At 47.7% G+C, this 16,329-nt stretch overlaps 1 protein-coding gene across 1 annotated transcript in view; it reads right to left on the minus strand.

Moving 5' to 3' along the window:
- Nucleotides 1-16,329, minus strand: part of DNAH10 (dynein axonemal heavy chain 10) — a 158,671-nt gene that overhangs the window by 29,154 nt on the left and 113,188 nt on the right. Inside the window, exons 55-59 of the mRNA XM_024977691.2 lie at nt 15,326-15,523; nt 14,474-14,635; nt 10,915-11,089; nt 3,026-3,207; nt 846-982 (exon numbers count right to left, since the gene is read on the minus strand). Of these exons, the coding sequence (XP_024833459.1) occupies nt 846-982; nt 3,026-3,207; nt 10,915-11,089; nt 14,474-14,635; nt 15,326-15,523 (854 nt within the window). The remainder of the gene's footprint in view (nt 1-845; nt 983-3,025; nt 3,208-10,914; nt 11,090-14,473; nt 14,636-15,325; nt 15,524-16,329) is intronic.

Consider the following 16,329-nt stretch of genomic DNA (forward strand, 5'->3'; position numbering starts at 1 on the left):
TGGTGGTTCCGTGGTTAAGAATCCACCTTCCAATGCAGGGGACATGGGTTCGATCCCTGGTAGGGTAACTAAGATCCCACATGCCTTGGGGCAACTAAGCTGGAGTGCTGCCTTTACTGAGCCACAATCCGAGAAAAACCTGCATGCCACAACTAAGATCCTACACAGCCAAAAATAAATAAATACAAACACGTCTCAAAAAGGAATCAACCTTATCCAATTCTCTTTGTGTCGTGTCTTCTGTATGTTACTTTGACCCAGTGGTTCTCAACAGGGACTCATTTTGCCTCCCCCAAGGGACACATGGCAATGTCTGGAGACACTTCTGGTTGTTGAAACTTGGGGGCATCTAGTGGGTAGGGGCCAGGGATGCTGTTCAACATCCTACAATGCCCAGGACAGCTCCACAAAACAAGAAAAGATTCAATCCAAAATGGCAATAGTGCCAAGGATGAGAAACCCTGCCTTAGCCCTCCCTCGAGAATGATTTTCACCCTCTTTTATTCAAAAACCTTTCACAGTGTTATATGGGAGAGGAGTCTGGGGGAGAACGGATACATGTATACGTATGGCTGAATCCCTTCGCTGTCCACCTGAAACTATCACACATTGTTAATCAGCTACACTCCAATATAAAGTTAAAAGTTAAAAAAAATCTTTCAGCCTTTGGCTCTGTCAGTTCACATGACATCTAAATGAGAGCTGTATGTACTTCGGGAAAAATGTTTATGTGGTTTAAAATGAGAACCTTGCCAGAATTTTTCCAGTAAAGCTGTGGACACATTCATTCTGACTGCAAAATGATCTCTTAGCAGAAGTGAGCAGGGCTTACAGATGGGCAGTACCTTGTCTCTTTTGGGTTTGATTTCTTTAAAAACATCACAGTAGCCCATCACAGCTTCAACAAACTTCAGCATCCCCAAGCCTGCCTTGCTCACGGCTTCCATTTCCTCGGTCGTGGTATTGAGAGTCTTCAAGAGGCCTAAAGGTCAAAGACGCAATGATCTCACTGAGCAGTGAGCTTTGTCTCAGGAAAATAAAATGAGAAATAAGCTACCTATGAACAAAGCAAGTGTAACTAGTTCCTTACTCCAGGTAATTCTGTGAGAGGGATTGGAGAGCTCTCCCACAGATAACAGGGGGATCCAACCTTAAATGAGTTCTTTGTGAGTGGCTGTTTAAGATGTGAGTAAGGGGCACAGGTTACTGCCACCCAGGACATCCTATGACACAGGCACTTCTGTGTGACACCCGGAAGGCCCTGGAGACCCAAGGCATCAGTGAGGATTCCCAGCTGGGCACCAAGGTGGCTCAGAGCTGGCAGTTAACTGGGGTTCATTTAACTGTCATCATGGGGGGACCATCACCTCCACCTGCCCCCTCACTCTGGAAGCAAATTCACCTAAATGGAAACCCATCCAAGAATCGGGTAAAGAGAGCCCCTTGGGTTTCTGTAGTTGTTATCCTTCCGGTTTTAATTAGCTTTGTTTTTAAGTGGCTGAAAAAAATGTACTGATGATAAAGTTCTGAATAAGCCATCATGATAAACAGTGACACAATGAGCTTGTATATGCCTGAACGAAGACTAACATCATTCCCACTGGCTAAGCTCTGGGGGTGGATCTGGAGTCAGGCTTAGCAGGAACTGTGTGGCTTCTGTAACTGAAAAGAAGGGAATGGGGTGGGTGGTGCTGGCTCGTCCTCCTCGCCCACCCCTCAGGGACCTGCAGAAGACATCATACAGGCAAGCGGCACAAGCAGAGTAGTCAAAGTTAGACCAGTTCTTTTTTTTTCTCCCCTGAATATCCATTTTGCCTAATTGAGCTGAAATTCACATAACATAAAATGAACCATGTTAAAGTGTATACACGTCAGTGGCATTTAGTAGAGTCACAAGATTCTGCAGGCCTCATCTCCACCTAGTTGCAAGACATTCTCATCATCTCAAAGGGAAACTTCACAGCTATTCAGCAATCACAACCCACTTCCCCTCCCCAGACACTGGCAAGCATTGATCTGCTTTCTGTCCCTATGGATTCACCTATGGATATTTCATATAAATGGAGTTACATGTGACCTTTTGTGCCTGACTTCTTTCACTCGGCATCATGTGTTTGAGGTTCATCTGTGTTGTAGCATAGGGCAGCTAAAACATAAATGAAGCTTACTCTTTTTTATGACCAAATAATATTCCACTGTGTGGATATCTTTGTTCTTGTTATCCATTCATCTGCTGATAGACACGAGGGTTGTCTCCACCTTTCAGCTATTGTCAGTAATGCTGTCAGGGACACTGCACATAAGCTTTTGTTTGAATATGTATTTTCTATTCTTTTGGGTATATACATAGGAGTGAAATGGTTGGGACACATGGTAATTCTATGATTAACCCTCTGAGGAACTGCCCAACTGTTTTCCATAAGATTTTACATTTCTGCCAACAATGTAAAAGGGTTGCAAGCTCTCCACCTCCTCCCCAACACTTGTTGTTTTGTGTGGTTTTGTTTAAATTACACCATCTGAGTGGCTCTGAATGCTACCTCATTGTGGTTTGATGTGCATTTTCCTAGTGACCAGCATTAAGCGTAGCTTCATATGCTTTTTGGCCATCTGTCTATCTCTTTTGGAGAAATGTCTATTCCAGTCCTTTGCCCATTAGACCGATTCTTGGCACCACTGTGCCCATCAGATAAGAAGCACAGAAGACAAGGTAGAGTGGACTCCGGAAGACAGCTGTGTTTCCTGCTAGGGAGAACTAGAGCTGTTGCTGAATTACACATTCATGGGGCATCTGCTGTCACTGCCCATCCAGCCACCACCCTCTGCTTCATGCAACTATGCCGCCATCTTCCTCTAGGAACAATAATTCCCGTTCTTCCATTGGCACAGCCACGGCAACACCATTTGGCCACCACGGGAGGGTGTGCCTGTGACAAGCCCCCTCCTCGCCTCCCTCCCTGCCCCAAAGACTGAACCACCAGATTGAGAACCAGCCTGGCTGTCCCCTCCATCCATCTGTGCTCACCTCTGATGTTCTTAACTTGGCTCTGGGTAATGGAATCAAAGTCGATTTCCATCAGAGACCTGAGGAAGTTGGGGTCGGACATCATGCCCTTGGCGGTTTTCCAGTTGAGTTCTTTGTAGCCTTTCATGATGAGGATGCATTCGCAGACCGTCTGTACCTGCTTTGGGGGCTTAGCAAAGGACCTGGAGGAGAAACAGACACGTATGAGATCGGACGCGGGATGTGGCCAGGATCTGGCCCTAAGGAAGGTTCCAGAAAAAAATGGCTCAACGCAGAACCGTCTCTTGGAGGTAATACTGCATGGAGGAAAAGGGGATCACATCCCAACACCCACTTGGGCTCCTGGGGATGAGCTTTCCCAAGGGCAGGACTCAGTCTCCTCCATCAGGTGCCAGTTCAGGGTCCTAGATTCAGACTGGGCACCAGGAACACAGCAGGGCATCATTCAATGCAAACCCAGGCTGCCCCTGAATCGGCAGGGCAGGGTGGAGCCTGAGAATCTGTGTTTTTAATTACACCCTGGGGTGACTCCTCAGACTCTAAGTGGTAGAGTCATTATTGTCATGATCATCATCAACCTATTTTCCGTTTACCAGATGAAGAAATGGGGCTCCAGTGGTTGGATGGCCTGCCTGTGTCTACACAGCCCGTGGGGTCTGAGGTCCCTGCAGCCTGGGCTCCTTCAGGCTGTGGAAATTGTTATCTGGCTTTGACAAAGCTAGACCATCACTCAGCTGCTCTGACACTTACAGGTCCAGCACCCTCGGCCCTCCAGCGAATGGGAAATCTAAAAGGATCGGGAGGATGCAAGGCAGCATCGGCAGCGTGAAGACCCAAGAAGGAACAAGTGGCACATTGCTGGTACCCAGGGGGCCCCGCTCTGCTGCCTGCTGCCCGGCCGTGTCTCTACATGTCACACGAGGTGTGCAGGCACCAAAGCCGTGGAGAGAGACAGAATCAGAAGGAAAATGATGAAGAAAAAGGAAAGGAAAGGATTTGGAAAATGAAGACCTCCCCCACCAAGGGCAAGGAGCAGCCTGGGGAGAGGCCAGAAGGCCCCAGAGGAGGGGGGCAGGGAGGGCTGGTGTGGGGGGAGAGAGACAGACACAGAGAAAGAACAATCTGAGCCACACAGCAATGTGGAGACTCCAAACCTGGCAACCATGCCCCCACCCCTCCCCGCCCCCACCCACTCACCCTCGCAGCACAGGGACAAGCCAGGGCAGTGCTCCAGCACAAAACCCGACCATTAAAGTAATGGACCTGAGTCACCAGGGAAAGGCTCAATTATGCGGCGTTAGGCGCTTACAACAGCGGGGGATGCTGTCAACTGTTTTTAAAAGGTTCCCTTCGGGGCTGATGAAGACCAGGCCAGGCCACTGCTCTCTGAATAATCCAAGGAGGAGGGGGTCAGTGAGACGTTTTCAGACACAAGTGGGAAAGCGCCTCGGGGCAGCGTCCTGAGCCATTTGGACTGGCCCCAGGTTCTCAGCTTTCTCATCTGTAAAATGGGAAAGCAGAACGGGAAACTTGGAGCCCCCAAAGCCTTTGAGTCTATGAAAGGGAAGCTCTCTGGGGTCAGTTTATGAACCGGTTCCAGGAACCTCGTTTATCTAGAACATGGTGTTGTGGTGCCAGATAACCAAGGAGTTTGCAATAGTAAGATTACCAAACACTGTTTTATGAGTTAGATAAAATGGTATAAAAATAGGGGAAAAAGTAAGATCACAAGTCTGAGAAATGACAGTGTGTCTGATTAATCTGACTCTTTACTTCTACCACAACAGAAACTTAGGGTGGGCTTCCCTGATGGTCCAGTGGTTAAGAATCTGCCTTGTATTGCAAGGGACACCAGTTCGATCCCTGGTCTGGGAAGATCCCCCATGCCTCAGAGCAACTGAGCCCCGGGGCCACAACTACTGAGCCCACGTGCCCTGGAGCCCGCGCTCCACAAGAGAAGCCACTGCAGTGACAAGCCCACACATGACACGAAGAATAGCCCCTGCTCACCGCAACTAGGGAAAGCCCAAGTGCACCAAGGAAGACCCAGCTCAGCCAGGAAATAAATAAATCTTTTTAAAAAAGAAGAAAGAAAGAAACTCAGGGGGAGACAGACAGATAGGCAGATGGAGGTGAAGGCGTGCTGCCTTCCCTGGAGGAGAACACCAATTACAAGCTTTATTTTCCACCTCCCTTCACTCTACCCCAGACACTGTCTTTGCTTTTCCCTCAAGCCACACTCCTTTCAGCCCCCTCTAGCCTCCATCCCATGTCCCATTTAAATATCACTTCCTGGGGTTCACCTTCCCTGACTACTCACCCCCCAGACTAGATCGGGCCCCCCATTATCCAGTCATAGCAACCCACACCCTGCCTCCCTGACCTCTTCCTGGGTAATTTTATTGCTCATGCGATTCCCATGTGCATACTCGTGCCTCCCCAGACTGTGGGTTCCATGTGGTAAAGACTCCCAGGCTGGCTCACTGTCTCTCAGCCCCCATGCCAGCACAGGGTGGGCAGGCAGTAGGCACCTGATGGTACTGAATGAAGAAAAGGAAGAAAAGCAAAGTCGCAGGCCAGTAACAAAGGGAACCTTTTATACTCCGGAGAAACATCCACTACTAATCTTCATTACTCCTAATCTCCCTGCCTTAACATTTAATGATTTCTGCAAAGGGGATTGAGCATTATAGAGAGGAAGTGCTATTTAAAGAATTAAAGGATTAGGGAATCGTCAAGACCTAAGTGCTGGCTCATCACCCTTAACATCTAAATGGCCTAAACAAAGCCAGATTGTAGTCATCTGGATCCAAACCTATTAAATCCCAGGAAAAAATCCCAAAGAGATCAAAGATTTAAAGGTCAACAATTAAACTATGAAAGTATAGCATGAAACCACGGGGAGATTACTTTACAATCTTCCAGTTGCAAGGCCTTTTAAATATGAGGTCATAGCAAAAAGCCACAAAATAAAATATCGCCAAAATCTACCTCATAAAAATAAAAATTTACACACAGCAAACACACACACACACACAAACCACCTAAACAAAGTCGAATGGCTGAGACGCGCCTGGTGGTCCAGTGGTTAAGACTTCGCCTTCCAATGCAGGAGGTGGGGATGTGACCCCTAGTCAGGGAGCTTAGAGCCTACACGCCTCTTGGCCAAGAAACCAAAACAGAAAACAGAAGCAATATTGTAACGAACTCAATAAAGACGTTAAAAATGATCCACATCAAACACAATTTTGTTTTTAAAGTCAACTGGCTGATGACAAACTGGGAAAATTATTCACAACTCACACCACACATAAAAAGCTAATCTCACTATTAATATAAAAAGCCCCTGGAAAGGCTAAGGGAAGCAAAGAAAAAAAAAGCAACAGCAACAAAAACAATTCAGCAACGGGCAAAGCACATAAAGCGTTCACAGAAAACGAGCTACACAGACTCTTACACACATTTTTCACCTATTAAAAAAAAGGCAACTTCTCTCATCATAAGGGAGATGCACATTAGAACTAGACAAGAATCATTGTTCATCTATAAATAACCAAAAATCCAAATGCTTAGTAGTGCCCTCTGTTGGTGATGCCATGAAAAAGCAGGCACTCACATGTACTGCCAGAGGGAGTACAAATCGGTTCCACAACTGTGGAGCGCATTAAGCAACAACATGGGGTCGCACACAGTCGGACAAGACTGAAGTGACTTAGCAGCAGCAGCAGCATAGACATAAACCCGGAGGAGGGAATGGCAACCCACTCCAGTATTCTTGTCTGGGATAATCCCATGGACACAGGAGCCTGGAGGGCTACAGTTCATGGGGTTGCAAAGAGTTGGATATGACTGAGCGACTGAGCATGCACTCATAGACAAAAACACACACAACTTTGCACCCAGCAATTCCACCTCTGAAAATGTATTCTTCCAGTGGACTTGGGCATAGTGAAGTAAGCATTATTCTTTGCCTCATTGTTTGGAAAGGCAAAATAAACTGGAAATAAGGTAAAAATGCATAAATTGGGCTGATTAAATGAACGATAGTACAGCCATCCACGGAGAAGGCAATGGCACCCCACTCCAGTACTCTTGCCTGGAAAATCCCATGGACCGAGGAGCCTGGTAGGCTGCAGTCCATGGGGTCTCGAAGAGTCGGACACGACTGAGTGACTTCACTTTCACTTCTCACTTTCCTGCACTGGAGAAGGAAATGGCAACCCACTCCAGTGTTCTTGCCTGGAGAATCCCAGGGACGGGGGAGCCTGGTGGGCTGCCGTCTATGGGGTCACACAGAGTCAGACACAACTGAAGCAACTTAGCAGCAGCAGCAGCAACAGCCATCCAAGGGTATGTGATGGGTTGCTGTTAAGTAATGAGAAGGTTCTCATACATCAACATGCAAAATATCTTCAAAGTGTCTTGTTAATGGAAAAAGCCAAGATGCAGAAAATGATGTGTATTACCAATTATATTTTAAAAGGAAAGAAAAGAGAATATGGTATCCCTTGTTCTACAACCCTTAGAGCCCAACATCAGGGACTGAAGAGACACTGGCACATCTGGTTGCCTTGAGCATGTGCAAAAACTCTCTGGATGGGACTTCCCTAGCGGTCCTGTTGGCTAGGGTTCCAAGCTTCCACTGCAAGGGGCATAGGTCCAATCCCTGGTCAGGGAACTAAGATCCTGCATGTCATGGGATGTGGCCAAGAAAAAAAAACAAACACGTCTCTGGATGGATATATGGGAAATGTATATGAGATATACATAATCATACCATGGTTCTCTGTCCTGTAGGGGGAAGGGAACTAGGCTGATGAGGAGCAGGTCAGAGGGGGCTTTTCATGGCATGTCATTTTGATGTTGGAACCAGGACCTAGCTGATGTATACGTGGCACTGACCCCATGCTCAACCCAGTTCTGAGAGAGCCTTACATAATAGCTTCTTGGACCCTCATACCCACCCTGAACTTCAGGGCTTTCCTGATAGCTTAGTTGGTAAAGAATCCGCCTGCAATGCAGAAGACCCCAGTTCGATTCCTAGGTCAGGCAGATCCCCTGGAGAAGGGGTAGGCTACACACTTCAGTATTCTTGGGCTTCCCTTGTGGCTCATCTGATAAAGAATCTGCCCACAATGTGGGAGACCTGGGTTCGACCCCTGGTTTGGGAAGATCTCCTGGAGAAGGGAAAGGCTGCTGCTGCTGCTGCTAAGTCGCTTCAGTCATATCCGACTCTGTGCGACCCCATAGACGGTAGCCCACCAGGCTCCCCCGTCCCTGGGATTCTCCAGGCAAGAACACTGGAGTGGGTTGCCATTTCGTTCTCCAATGCATGAAAGTGAGAAGTGAAAGTGAAGTCGCTCAGTCGTGTCCGACTGTTTGCGACCCCATGGACTGCAGCCCACCAGGCTCCTCCATCCATGGGATTTTCCAGGCAAGAGTACTGGAGTGGAGTGCCAGTGCCTTCTCTGAGGAAAAGGCTACCCACTCCAGAATTCTGGCCTGGAAGTTGCAGAGTTGGACATGACTGAGCGACTTTCCCTTTCAACCACCCTGAGGCTGTGGGGACAGTGATTATCATCTGCATTTTACAAATAAGGAAACTCCAGCACAGAGAGGCTAGGTGACTTGCCAAAGGTCACACAGCTGGGAAGAAGCAAAGCCATGCGTGAACATATCACCTGTTCCAATAACTACATTACTCCTTTTAGGCCATAGGCTGCTTTTACTATCTCAGGGTGATACAGGCACCCCGTCTAACCACAGGGGACACATACCAAGCTCTCCATGTGGTCCCATGGAAACCCCTTCTCACCAGCCCCTTGGATTGTTGAGAGGATTCACAGCCTTCTCCTCCCAGATAAATCCCCCTCAAAGATCCTTCCCAACTCTGTTCTCAGAATGTTTTTATGCTGCTCACCTGAGTTGTTGTTGTTGTTGATGTTTAGTTGCTGAGTTGTATCCAACTCTTTGTGACCCCATGGACTATAGTCCCCCAGGCTCCTCTGTCCATGGGATTTCCCAGGCAAGAATACTGGAGTGGGTCGCCATTTTCTTCTCCAGGGGATCTCCCTAACTCAGGCATCAAACCTGTCTCCTGCATTGGGAGGCAGATTCTTTCCATCTGAGCCACCGGGCAGAGCAGAGCCTCAAGTCCATATAACCAGTGGTTGGATGTTTCCCTTGAAAATGCACATATTCTTAGTCTCTCTCACAACTCAGTCTAAACTTCCAACACATGCTATTGCAGTTTTAAAGCAGCCATCCTGGAGCTTCCTAGGTGGCTCAGTGGTTAAAGAATCCATCTGCTGATACAGGAGTTGTGGGTCCAATCCCTGGTCCAGGAAGATCCCACATGTCACTGAGGAACTAAGCCCATGCACCACAACTATTGAGCCTGTGCTCTAGAGACCAGGAGCTTCAACTGCTGAGCCCATGTGTCGCAACTACTGAAGCCTGCTTGCCCTACAGTCCGTGCTTTGCAACAAGAGAAGCCATGGCAATAAGAAGCCTGCACACCACAGCTAGAGAGTGGCCCCCACTTGCCACAAATAGAGAAAGCCCATGTGCAGCAACAAAGACCCAGCATAGCCAAAACTAAATAAACAGAATTATAAAACATCCGTCCATATACCTTTGTTGCAATCACACTGCAAACCTCTGAAATCAGGATCTCTTGCTAACAGCAGGAGCATCTCCAGATGACCCCACCCCTCTGCCCAGGAGTCACTTGGGCTTCCTGCTCTGGAATGAGCTGAATGTTCTGTTTGAATCCACGTGTTTCACATGGACTGTAGCCTGCCAGGCTCCTCTCTCTGTTCATGGGATTTTCCAGGCAAGAGCCAACAACCAGAGCACAGCCTTGGACAAGGGCCGCCACGTGGCCCTTAGGAAAAGAGGAACTCAGAGAAGCAGCACCATCCCACCAGGCATACGAAACACAGGTCAGCTTCCAGCCTGGAAACAGGAGTCTTGCTCACCGATCGTGCAGCTAGAAGGACAACGCCTCTTCTGAAAATGAGGACATGATGTGAGCAAGGAGAGGAGAGAGCCGAGGCTCCTAACACAGGGACACATGAGCGGGACCATGCAGCACAAAGACAGGGAATGGGGTGGGGCAGGCAGGACGCTGTTTCTTCCTGGCTTCACTGGCGCTGCCAAACTTACCACTGAGATCCACTAACGGTACCCTAAGGACAGTGCCCCATGGTGGGAAGGAAGAAAACGCCATACCAGGCCCTCCTTCTGGACAGCAAATGAGCCCTCTGGCTGCAGGGGCTGGAGTCATTTGACACACTGCTTTGCAGAATGGCTGGGGGCCACAATACAGACTTACTCTCCTGGGAATTCCCTGGCAGTCCAGTGGTTAACGTTTGGCGCTCTCACTGCCCGGGCCTAGGTTCAATCCCTGATCGGGAAGCTAAGATCCTACAAGCCACACAAGTGCAGCCAAAAAAAAACCACCCTCCCCACCTCTAAAAGTCCATCATGTGTCTAGAATTGGATGAGGGTATCTCCCATCTGCTCTCAGCCTTTGGCATACCTGGCCCACATCCAGGGCCCTGCCTCTCTCAGGACAGACACCCAGTCATGTTCTCCTAAAGAGGACTGATTTACAAGGCTCCACCTCTCCCACCAGCCCCTTCTGGAACCCAATCTACTTCTATGAGTGGCCAGGGTTCAAGGCCAGTGGGCTGGGCTACCTACTGACTGGGGCAAGTCAGCTCACCTCTCTGGGCTTGAGGACCCTCATCTGGAAATGAAGACAATGACAGTCCCCACCATGGAAAGTGGGCGGCACAGAAATGCCGAACCGCCATGATTATGTCATAGGTGCTGTCAGGGGTGACGCTGGTGGCCAAGCACACTTGGGGATGGCCAGCCGTCACCTGATCTCGGTCACATCCGACTTGTCCAGCTTCTGCAGCTCCAGCTTGGCAGCCTCCAGGATGGGCATGACCTCAGCCAGGGCAGTCTCAGCCTCTGTCTTCTCCACCGCGATAATCTTGTTCTGCTCCTCTATCTCCATGGCTTTTTCCTCTGCCAGCTTCTTCTTTTCCTCCGCTGTTGGGGGAGAGGGAGGGGAATGAAGCCATCGAAGGCGGGGAGGATGGACCACTGCTCCTGAGCCAAGGCGACACAGCCCTCAAAGGTGGGCACTGGGACCTCCCCAGGTCCCAGTGTGTAGGAATTGGCCTGCTAATGCAGGGGACACAGGTTCGGTCCCTGGTCCAGAACTAAGATCCCTGTGCTTCCACAGAGCAACTAAACCCGTGCACCCAACTTCTGAAGCCCTCGTGCCCAGAGCTTGTGCTCCACAAGAGAAGCCACCACCATGAGAAGTCTGCACACCGCGACTAAGAGTAGCTCACACCTGCTGCAGCTAGAGAAAGCTCGCCTGCAGCAACAAAGATCTAGTGCAACCAAAAATAAATTCAAAAAATAATTTTTAAAAAAAATGGGCACTGGGAGGAGGGGGTCAAATGAGCTTTGGCCAATATGGCAGCCTTGGGTGTTCCCAGTGGGACCATGTCCTCATGGTCCCTGGGGTCCCTAACACCAGGACAGCTGCTGCAACCTTGACCCTCCCTGACTAGCCCGCCTATACCTCCCGCCCACTCCATCCCATGAGACAACCCCAACCCTGCTTGGCCGCTGTTCGCTGAGGACACCAGGGCTGCCCTTGAAGTTCTTCTGGCTTACTGAGATCTCTCTGCCTCTTCATCAGCTTTTCCTACGTTCATTCAGTCAGTCAGTTCAGTCGCTTAGTTATGTCCAACTCTTTGTGACCCCGTGGACTGCAGCATGCCAGGCCTCCCTGTCCATCACCAACTCCCAGAGTTTACCCAAACTCATGTCCATTGAGTCGGTGATGCCATCCAACCATCTCATCCTGTGTCATCCCCTTCTCCTCCCCCCTTCAATCTTGCCCAGCATCAGGATCTTTTCAAATGAGTCAGCTCTTCATATCAGGTGGCCAAAGTATCAGAGTTTCAGCTTCAACATCAGTCCTTCCAATGAACACCCAGGGCTGGCCTCCTTTAGGTTGGACTGGTTGGATCTCCTTGCAGTCCAAGGGACTCTCAAGAGTCTTCTCCAACACCACAGTTCAAAAGCATCAATTGTTCGGCGCTCAGCTTTCTTTACAGTCCAACTCTCACATCCATACATGACCACTGGAAAAACCATAGCCTTGACTAGTTGGACCTTTGTTGGCAAAGTAATGTCTCTGCTGTCTAGGTTGGTCATAACTTTCCTTCCAAGGAGTAAGTGTCTTTTCATTTCGTGGCTGCAGTCACCATCTGCAGTGATTTTGGAACCCAAAGAAATAAAGCCTGCCACTGTTTTCACTGTTTCCCCATCTATTTGCCATGAAGTGATGGGACCAGATGCCATGATCTTAGTTTTCTGAATGTTGAGTTTTAAGCCAAACTTTTCACTCTTCTCTTTCACTTTCATCAAGAGGCTCTTTAGTTCTTTCTTCTTCACTTTCTGCCATAAGGGTGGTATCATCTACATATCTGAGGTTACTGATATTTCTCCCGGCAATCTTGATTCCAGCTTGTATTTCTTCCAGCCCAGCGTTTCTCATGATGTACTCTGCATACAAGTTAAATAAGCAGGGTGACAATATACAGCCTTGACGGAGTCCTTTTCCTCTTTGGAACCAGTCTGTTGTTCCATGTCCAGTTCTAACTGTGGCTTCCTGACCTGCATACAAATTTCTCAAGAGGCAGGTCAGGTGGTCTGGTATTCCCATCTCTTTCAGAATTTTCCAGTTTATTGTGATCCACACAGTCAAAGGCTTTGGCATAGTCAATAAAGCAGAAATAGATGTTTTTCTGGAATTCTCTTGCTCTTTCAATGATCCAGCAGATGTTGGCAATTCGATCTCTGGTTCCTCTGCCTTCTCTAAAATCAGCTTGAACATCTGGAAGTTCGCAGTTCACGTATTGTTGAAGCCTGGGTTGGAGAATTTTGAGCATTACTTTACTAGCGTGTGAGATGAATGCAACTGTGCGGTAGTTTGAGCATTCTTTGGCATTGCCTTTCTTTGGGATTGGAATGAAAACTGACCTTTTCCAGTCCTGTGGCCACTGCTGAGTTTTCCAAATTTGCTGGCATATTGAGTGCAGCACTTTCACAGCATCATCTTCTAGGATTTGAAATAGCTCAACTGGAATTCCATCACCTCCACTAGCTTTGTTTGTAGTGATGCTTCCTAAGGCCCACATGACTTCCCATTCCAGGATGTCTAGCTCCACGTGAGTGATCACACCATCGTGATTATCTGGGTCAGGAAGTTCTTTTTTGTATAGTTCTTCTGTGTATTCTTGCCACCTCTTCTTAATATCTTCTGCTTCTGTTATATCCATACCATTTCTGTCCTTTATTGAGCCCATCTTTGCATGAAATGTTGCCTTGGTATCTCTAATTTTCTTGAAGAAATCTCTAGTCTTTCACATTCTATTGTTTTCCTCTATACGTTCATTCAGCCCAGCCCAAAAGTCACCCTCCCCCCAGGTCACTCTCAGTTTCATCACTCTATTTGCTTTATTTTATCTTAGTTTATTTGTGACACTAACCGCAATCTGAAATTTCATCTGATTCTTGGCTCATGAATGGGCTCCACTCACTAGAATGTAACCTTTCCAGGGGCTGTGACCCCACATTTAGAACAAAGCTTGGCATGGAGTAGGTGTACCAGCTTCATTAGTGCCCCCACCAAAATCCATGCCACTCAGAACCACAGAATATCACCTTATTTGGAAAGAGAGTCTTTGTAGATATAATTAGTTAACACAAGGTCATACTGGGTTAGGGTAGATCCTAAATCCAACAACTGTGTCCTTATAAGAAGCCATGTGAGGACATGGAGACGCAGTGGGAGAACGTCATGTGATGGAGGCAGAAGCTGGAGGAATGCGTCCAGAAGCCAAAGAACACTCAGGACTTCTGGCCACTGCTACAAGCTGGAAGAGGCCAGGAAGGGTCCTCTCCGGAGCCTTTGGAGGGAGCAGGGTCCTGCCAAGACCTTCATTTCAGACTTCTATCCTCCAAAGCAGTGAGAATACATAAATGTCTCTGTTTTAAAGCACCCACTTTGAGACTTTCATGGTGGTCCAGCGGTTCAGAGTCTGCCTTCCAATGCAGGGGATGTGGGTTTGATCCCTGGTCAGGGAACTAAGATCCTACACATTGCAGGGCAGCTAGGCCCACGAACCACAACTGGAGAAAGCCTGTGTGCCATAGTGAAGACCCAGTGCAGCCAAAAAATAAGAATAAAAAAAATAAATCTTCAAAAAAAAAATAGTAATGGGTAGGTCAAAACATGCCAGTTCCTACAAGTAGCTTCCCAGGGCTGTCATGCAATGGAGCCCTGTCCTGTCTGGGGTTTTTTGGTGGGAAGGGGGCAGTCCAGATCTCCAGAGCTGGCCCCACACTTGCCTATGGCTGTATTTGTGGCGATCTCCTCCAGTAGGGCCTCGCAAGCAGCCGACTTCTCCGCCAGCACGATCTTCTGCTCGGCCAGCTTCTGGTTCAGCTCATCCAGCTGGATGGTGGCCTCCTTCAGCTTGTCCAGGCCTCCCTCCAGACGCTTGCACTGAGCTGAGGAAAGGGAACACAGGTATTCATCCTTGAGGGGGCTCTGTTCTCAACCCACCCAACTACACGCAATGCAGTGAGATTCACCCAACTTGGGCTCACAGGAAAAAAATAAAAAATAAAATAAAATCATCTTCATGAGATGTCAAGCATCTCTCAGCACCTCCATTGCCTTTTTGGTTTGGGGGTGGCATCTCTGAATGGCAACCCACTCCAGGATTCTTGCCTGGAGAATGCCATGGACAGAGGAGCCTGGTGGACCACAGTCCTTGGGGTTGCAAAACAGTTAGACGTGACTGAGCGACTAACACTTTGACTTCCAAAATGAATATACTTCTGAAAACAGTGCTTCATTTGACCAACAGCCAGAACCAGAGAATTTTTAAAAAAGTTTTCCAACAGAGAAATGCTTGTTCTCATTAAACGGTATCTCTGATGGAATGCAAATTTAGAGCTTAGAGTGCATGGCCCAACACAGAAAAACAAAAATAAATGCATGCCAGGGCTTTGCCCACCCACACACATCCTTTTGAGGTGCAAAATCCAAAATGTGCTTTTCGGCTTTGCCTCAGTCCCAAGTATCGTCGATCTTGCTAAGAAAACATCTGCTTAAGGAAAACATCAGCACTGGGATCCTTACTTGTAAGGAATAACAATCTCTACGAATCGTTCCGTCCCCCTCCCAAGTCTTACCTATATTATACTGAGTTTTCTCATCCAGTAATTTTGAATACGTGTTAATAAAATCCAGGTAGTTCTTCGGAGTCACATAGTTGCAGCGCCTCAGTTTCTGTAGGAATTGTTTGCTGAATTCACCCACGGATTCGTGGACCAAAACAACATGTTCTACCAGATCTTCTATATTTTCTGCCGGGATCATCTGATTAGTTCCTGAACAGGAAGGAATGGAAAAGGGTGGTTCGTAAAGAAAGAGACAAGCAGTTCCTCAAAGAGTTAAACACGGAATTCCCATGTGACCCAACAATTCCGCTCCTAAGCACATTCCCAACGAGGTGAAAGACAGACACAGGCAGACTTTTGTATGTCAGTGTTCATAGCAGCACTAGTCACAGCAGCCAGAAGTGTCTGCCAACAGATGGGCGGACACACAAAATACGGCCTGTCCACAAATGGAGTATTACTCAGCCTTAAAGAAGGAAATTCTGATACGTGCAGCAACATGGATAAACCTGGAAAACATGCAAAGTAAAAGAAGCCAGCCATAAAAGGACACATGAGACATCTAGAACTGTCAAATTAGTGGCAGAAAGTAAATTAGAGGCTCCGGGGTGGAGGGTGGGGCAGGGGGCGGGAGAACAGGGACTGAGTGTTTAATGGGGACAGAGCTTCCATTTTAAAGATGAAAAAGGTTCTGGAGATGGACGGTGATATGAATTGCACAACATTGTATTAAAAAGTATAACAGTGCACACTTAACAATGGTTTAAAATAGTTAAAATGGCAAATTTTGCATATTTTTTTACCACAATAAAATACAGTATAAAAATGCTTTAACAAAAAAGAGAAAAGCAGTTATCACTTGTCAGTGGCTTTTCTGGTTTTTCAAACCAGTCAATCCTAAAGGAGATCAGTCCTGAATATTCATTAGAAGGACTGATGCTAAAGCTGAAACTCCAATACTTTGGCCACCTGATGCAAAAAACTATCTCATTGGAAAAGACCCTGATGCTGGGAAA

Source organism: Bos taurus, chromosome 17 (assembly GCF_002263795.3).
Source record: "Bos taurus isolate L1 Dominette 01449 registration number 42190680 breed Hereford chromosome 17, ARS-UCD2.0, whole genome shotgun sequence".
Lineage (NCBI taxonomy): Eukaryota > Metazoa > Chordata > Mammalia > Artiodactyla > Bovidae > Bos > Bos taurus.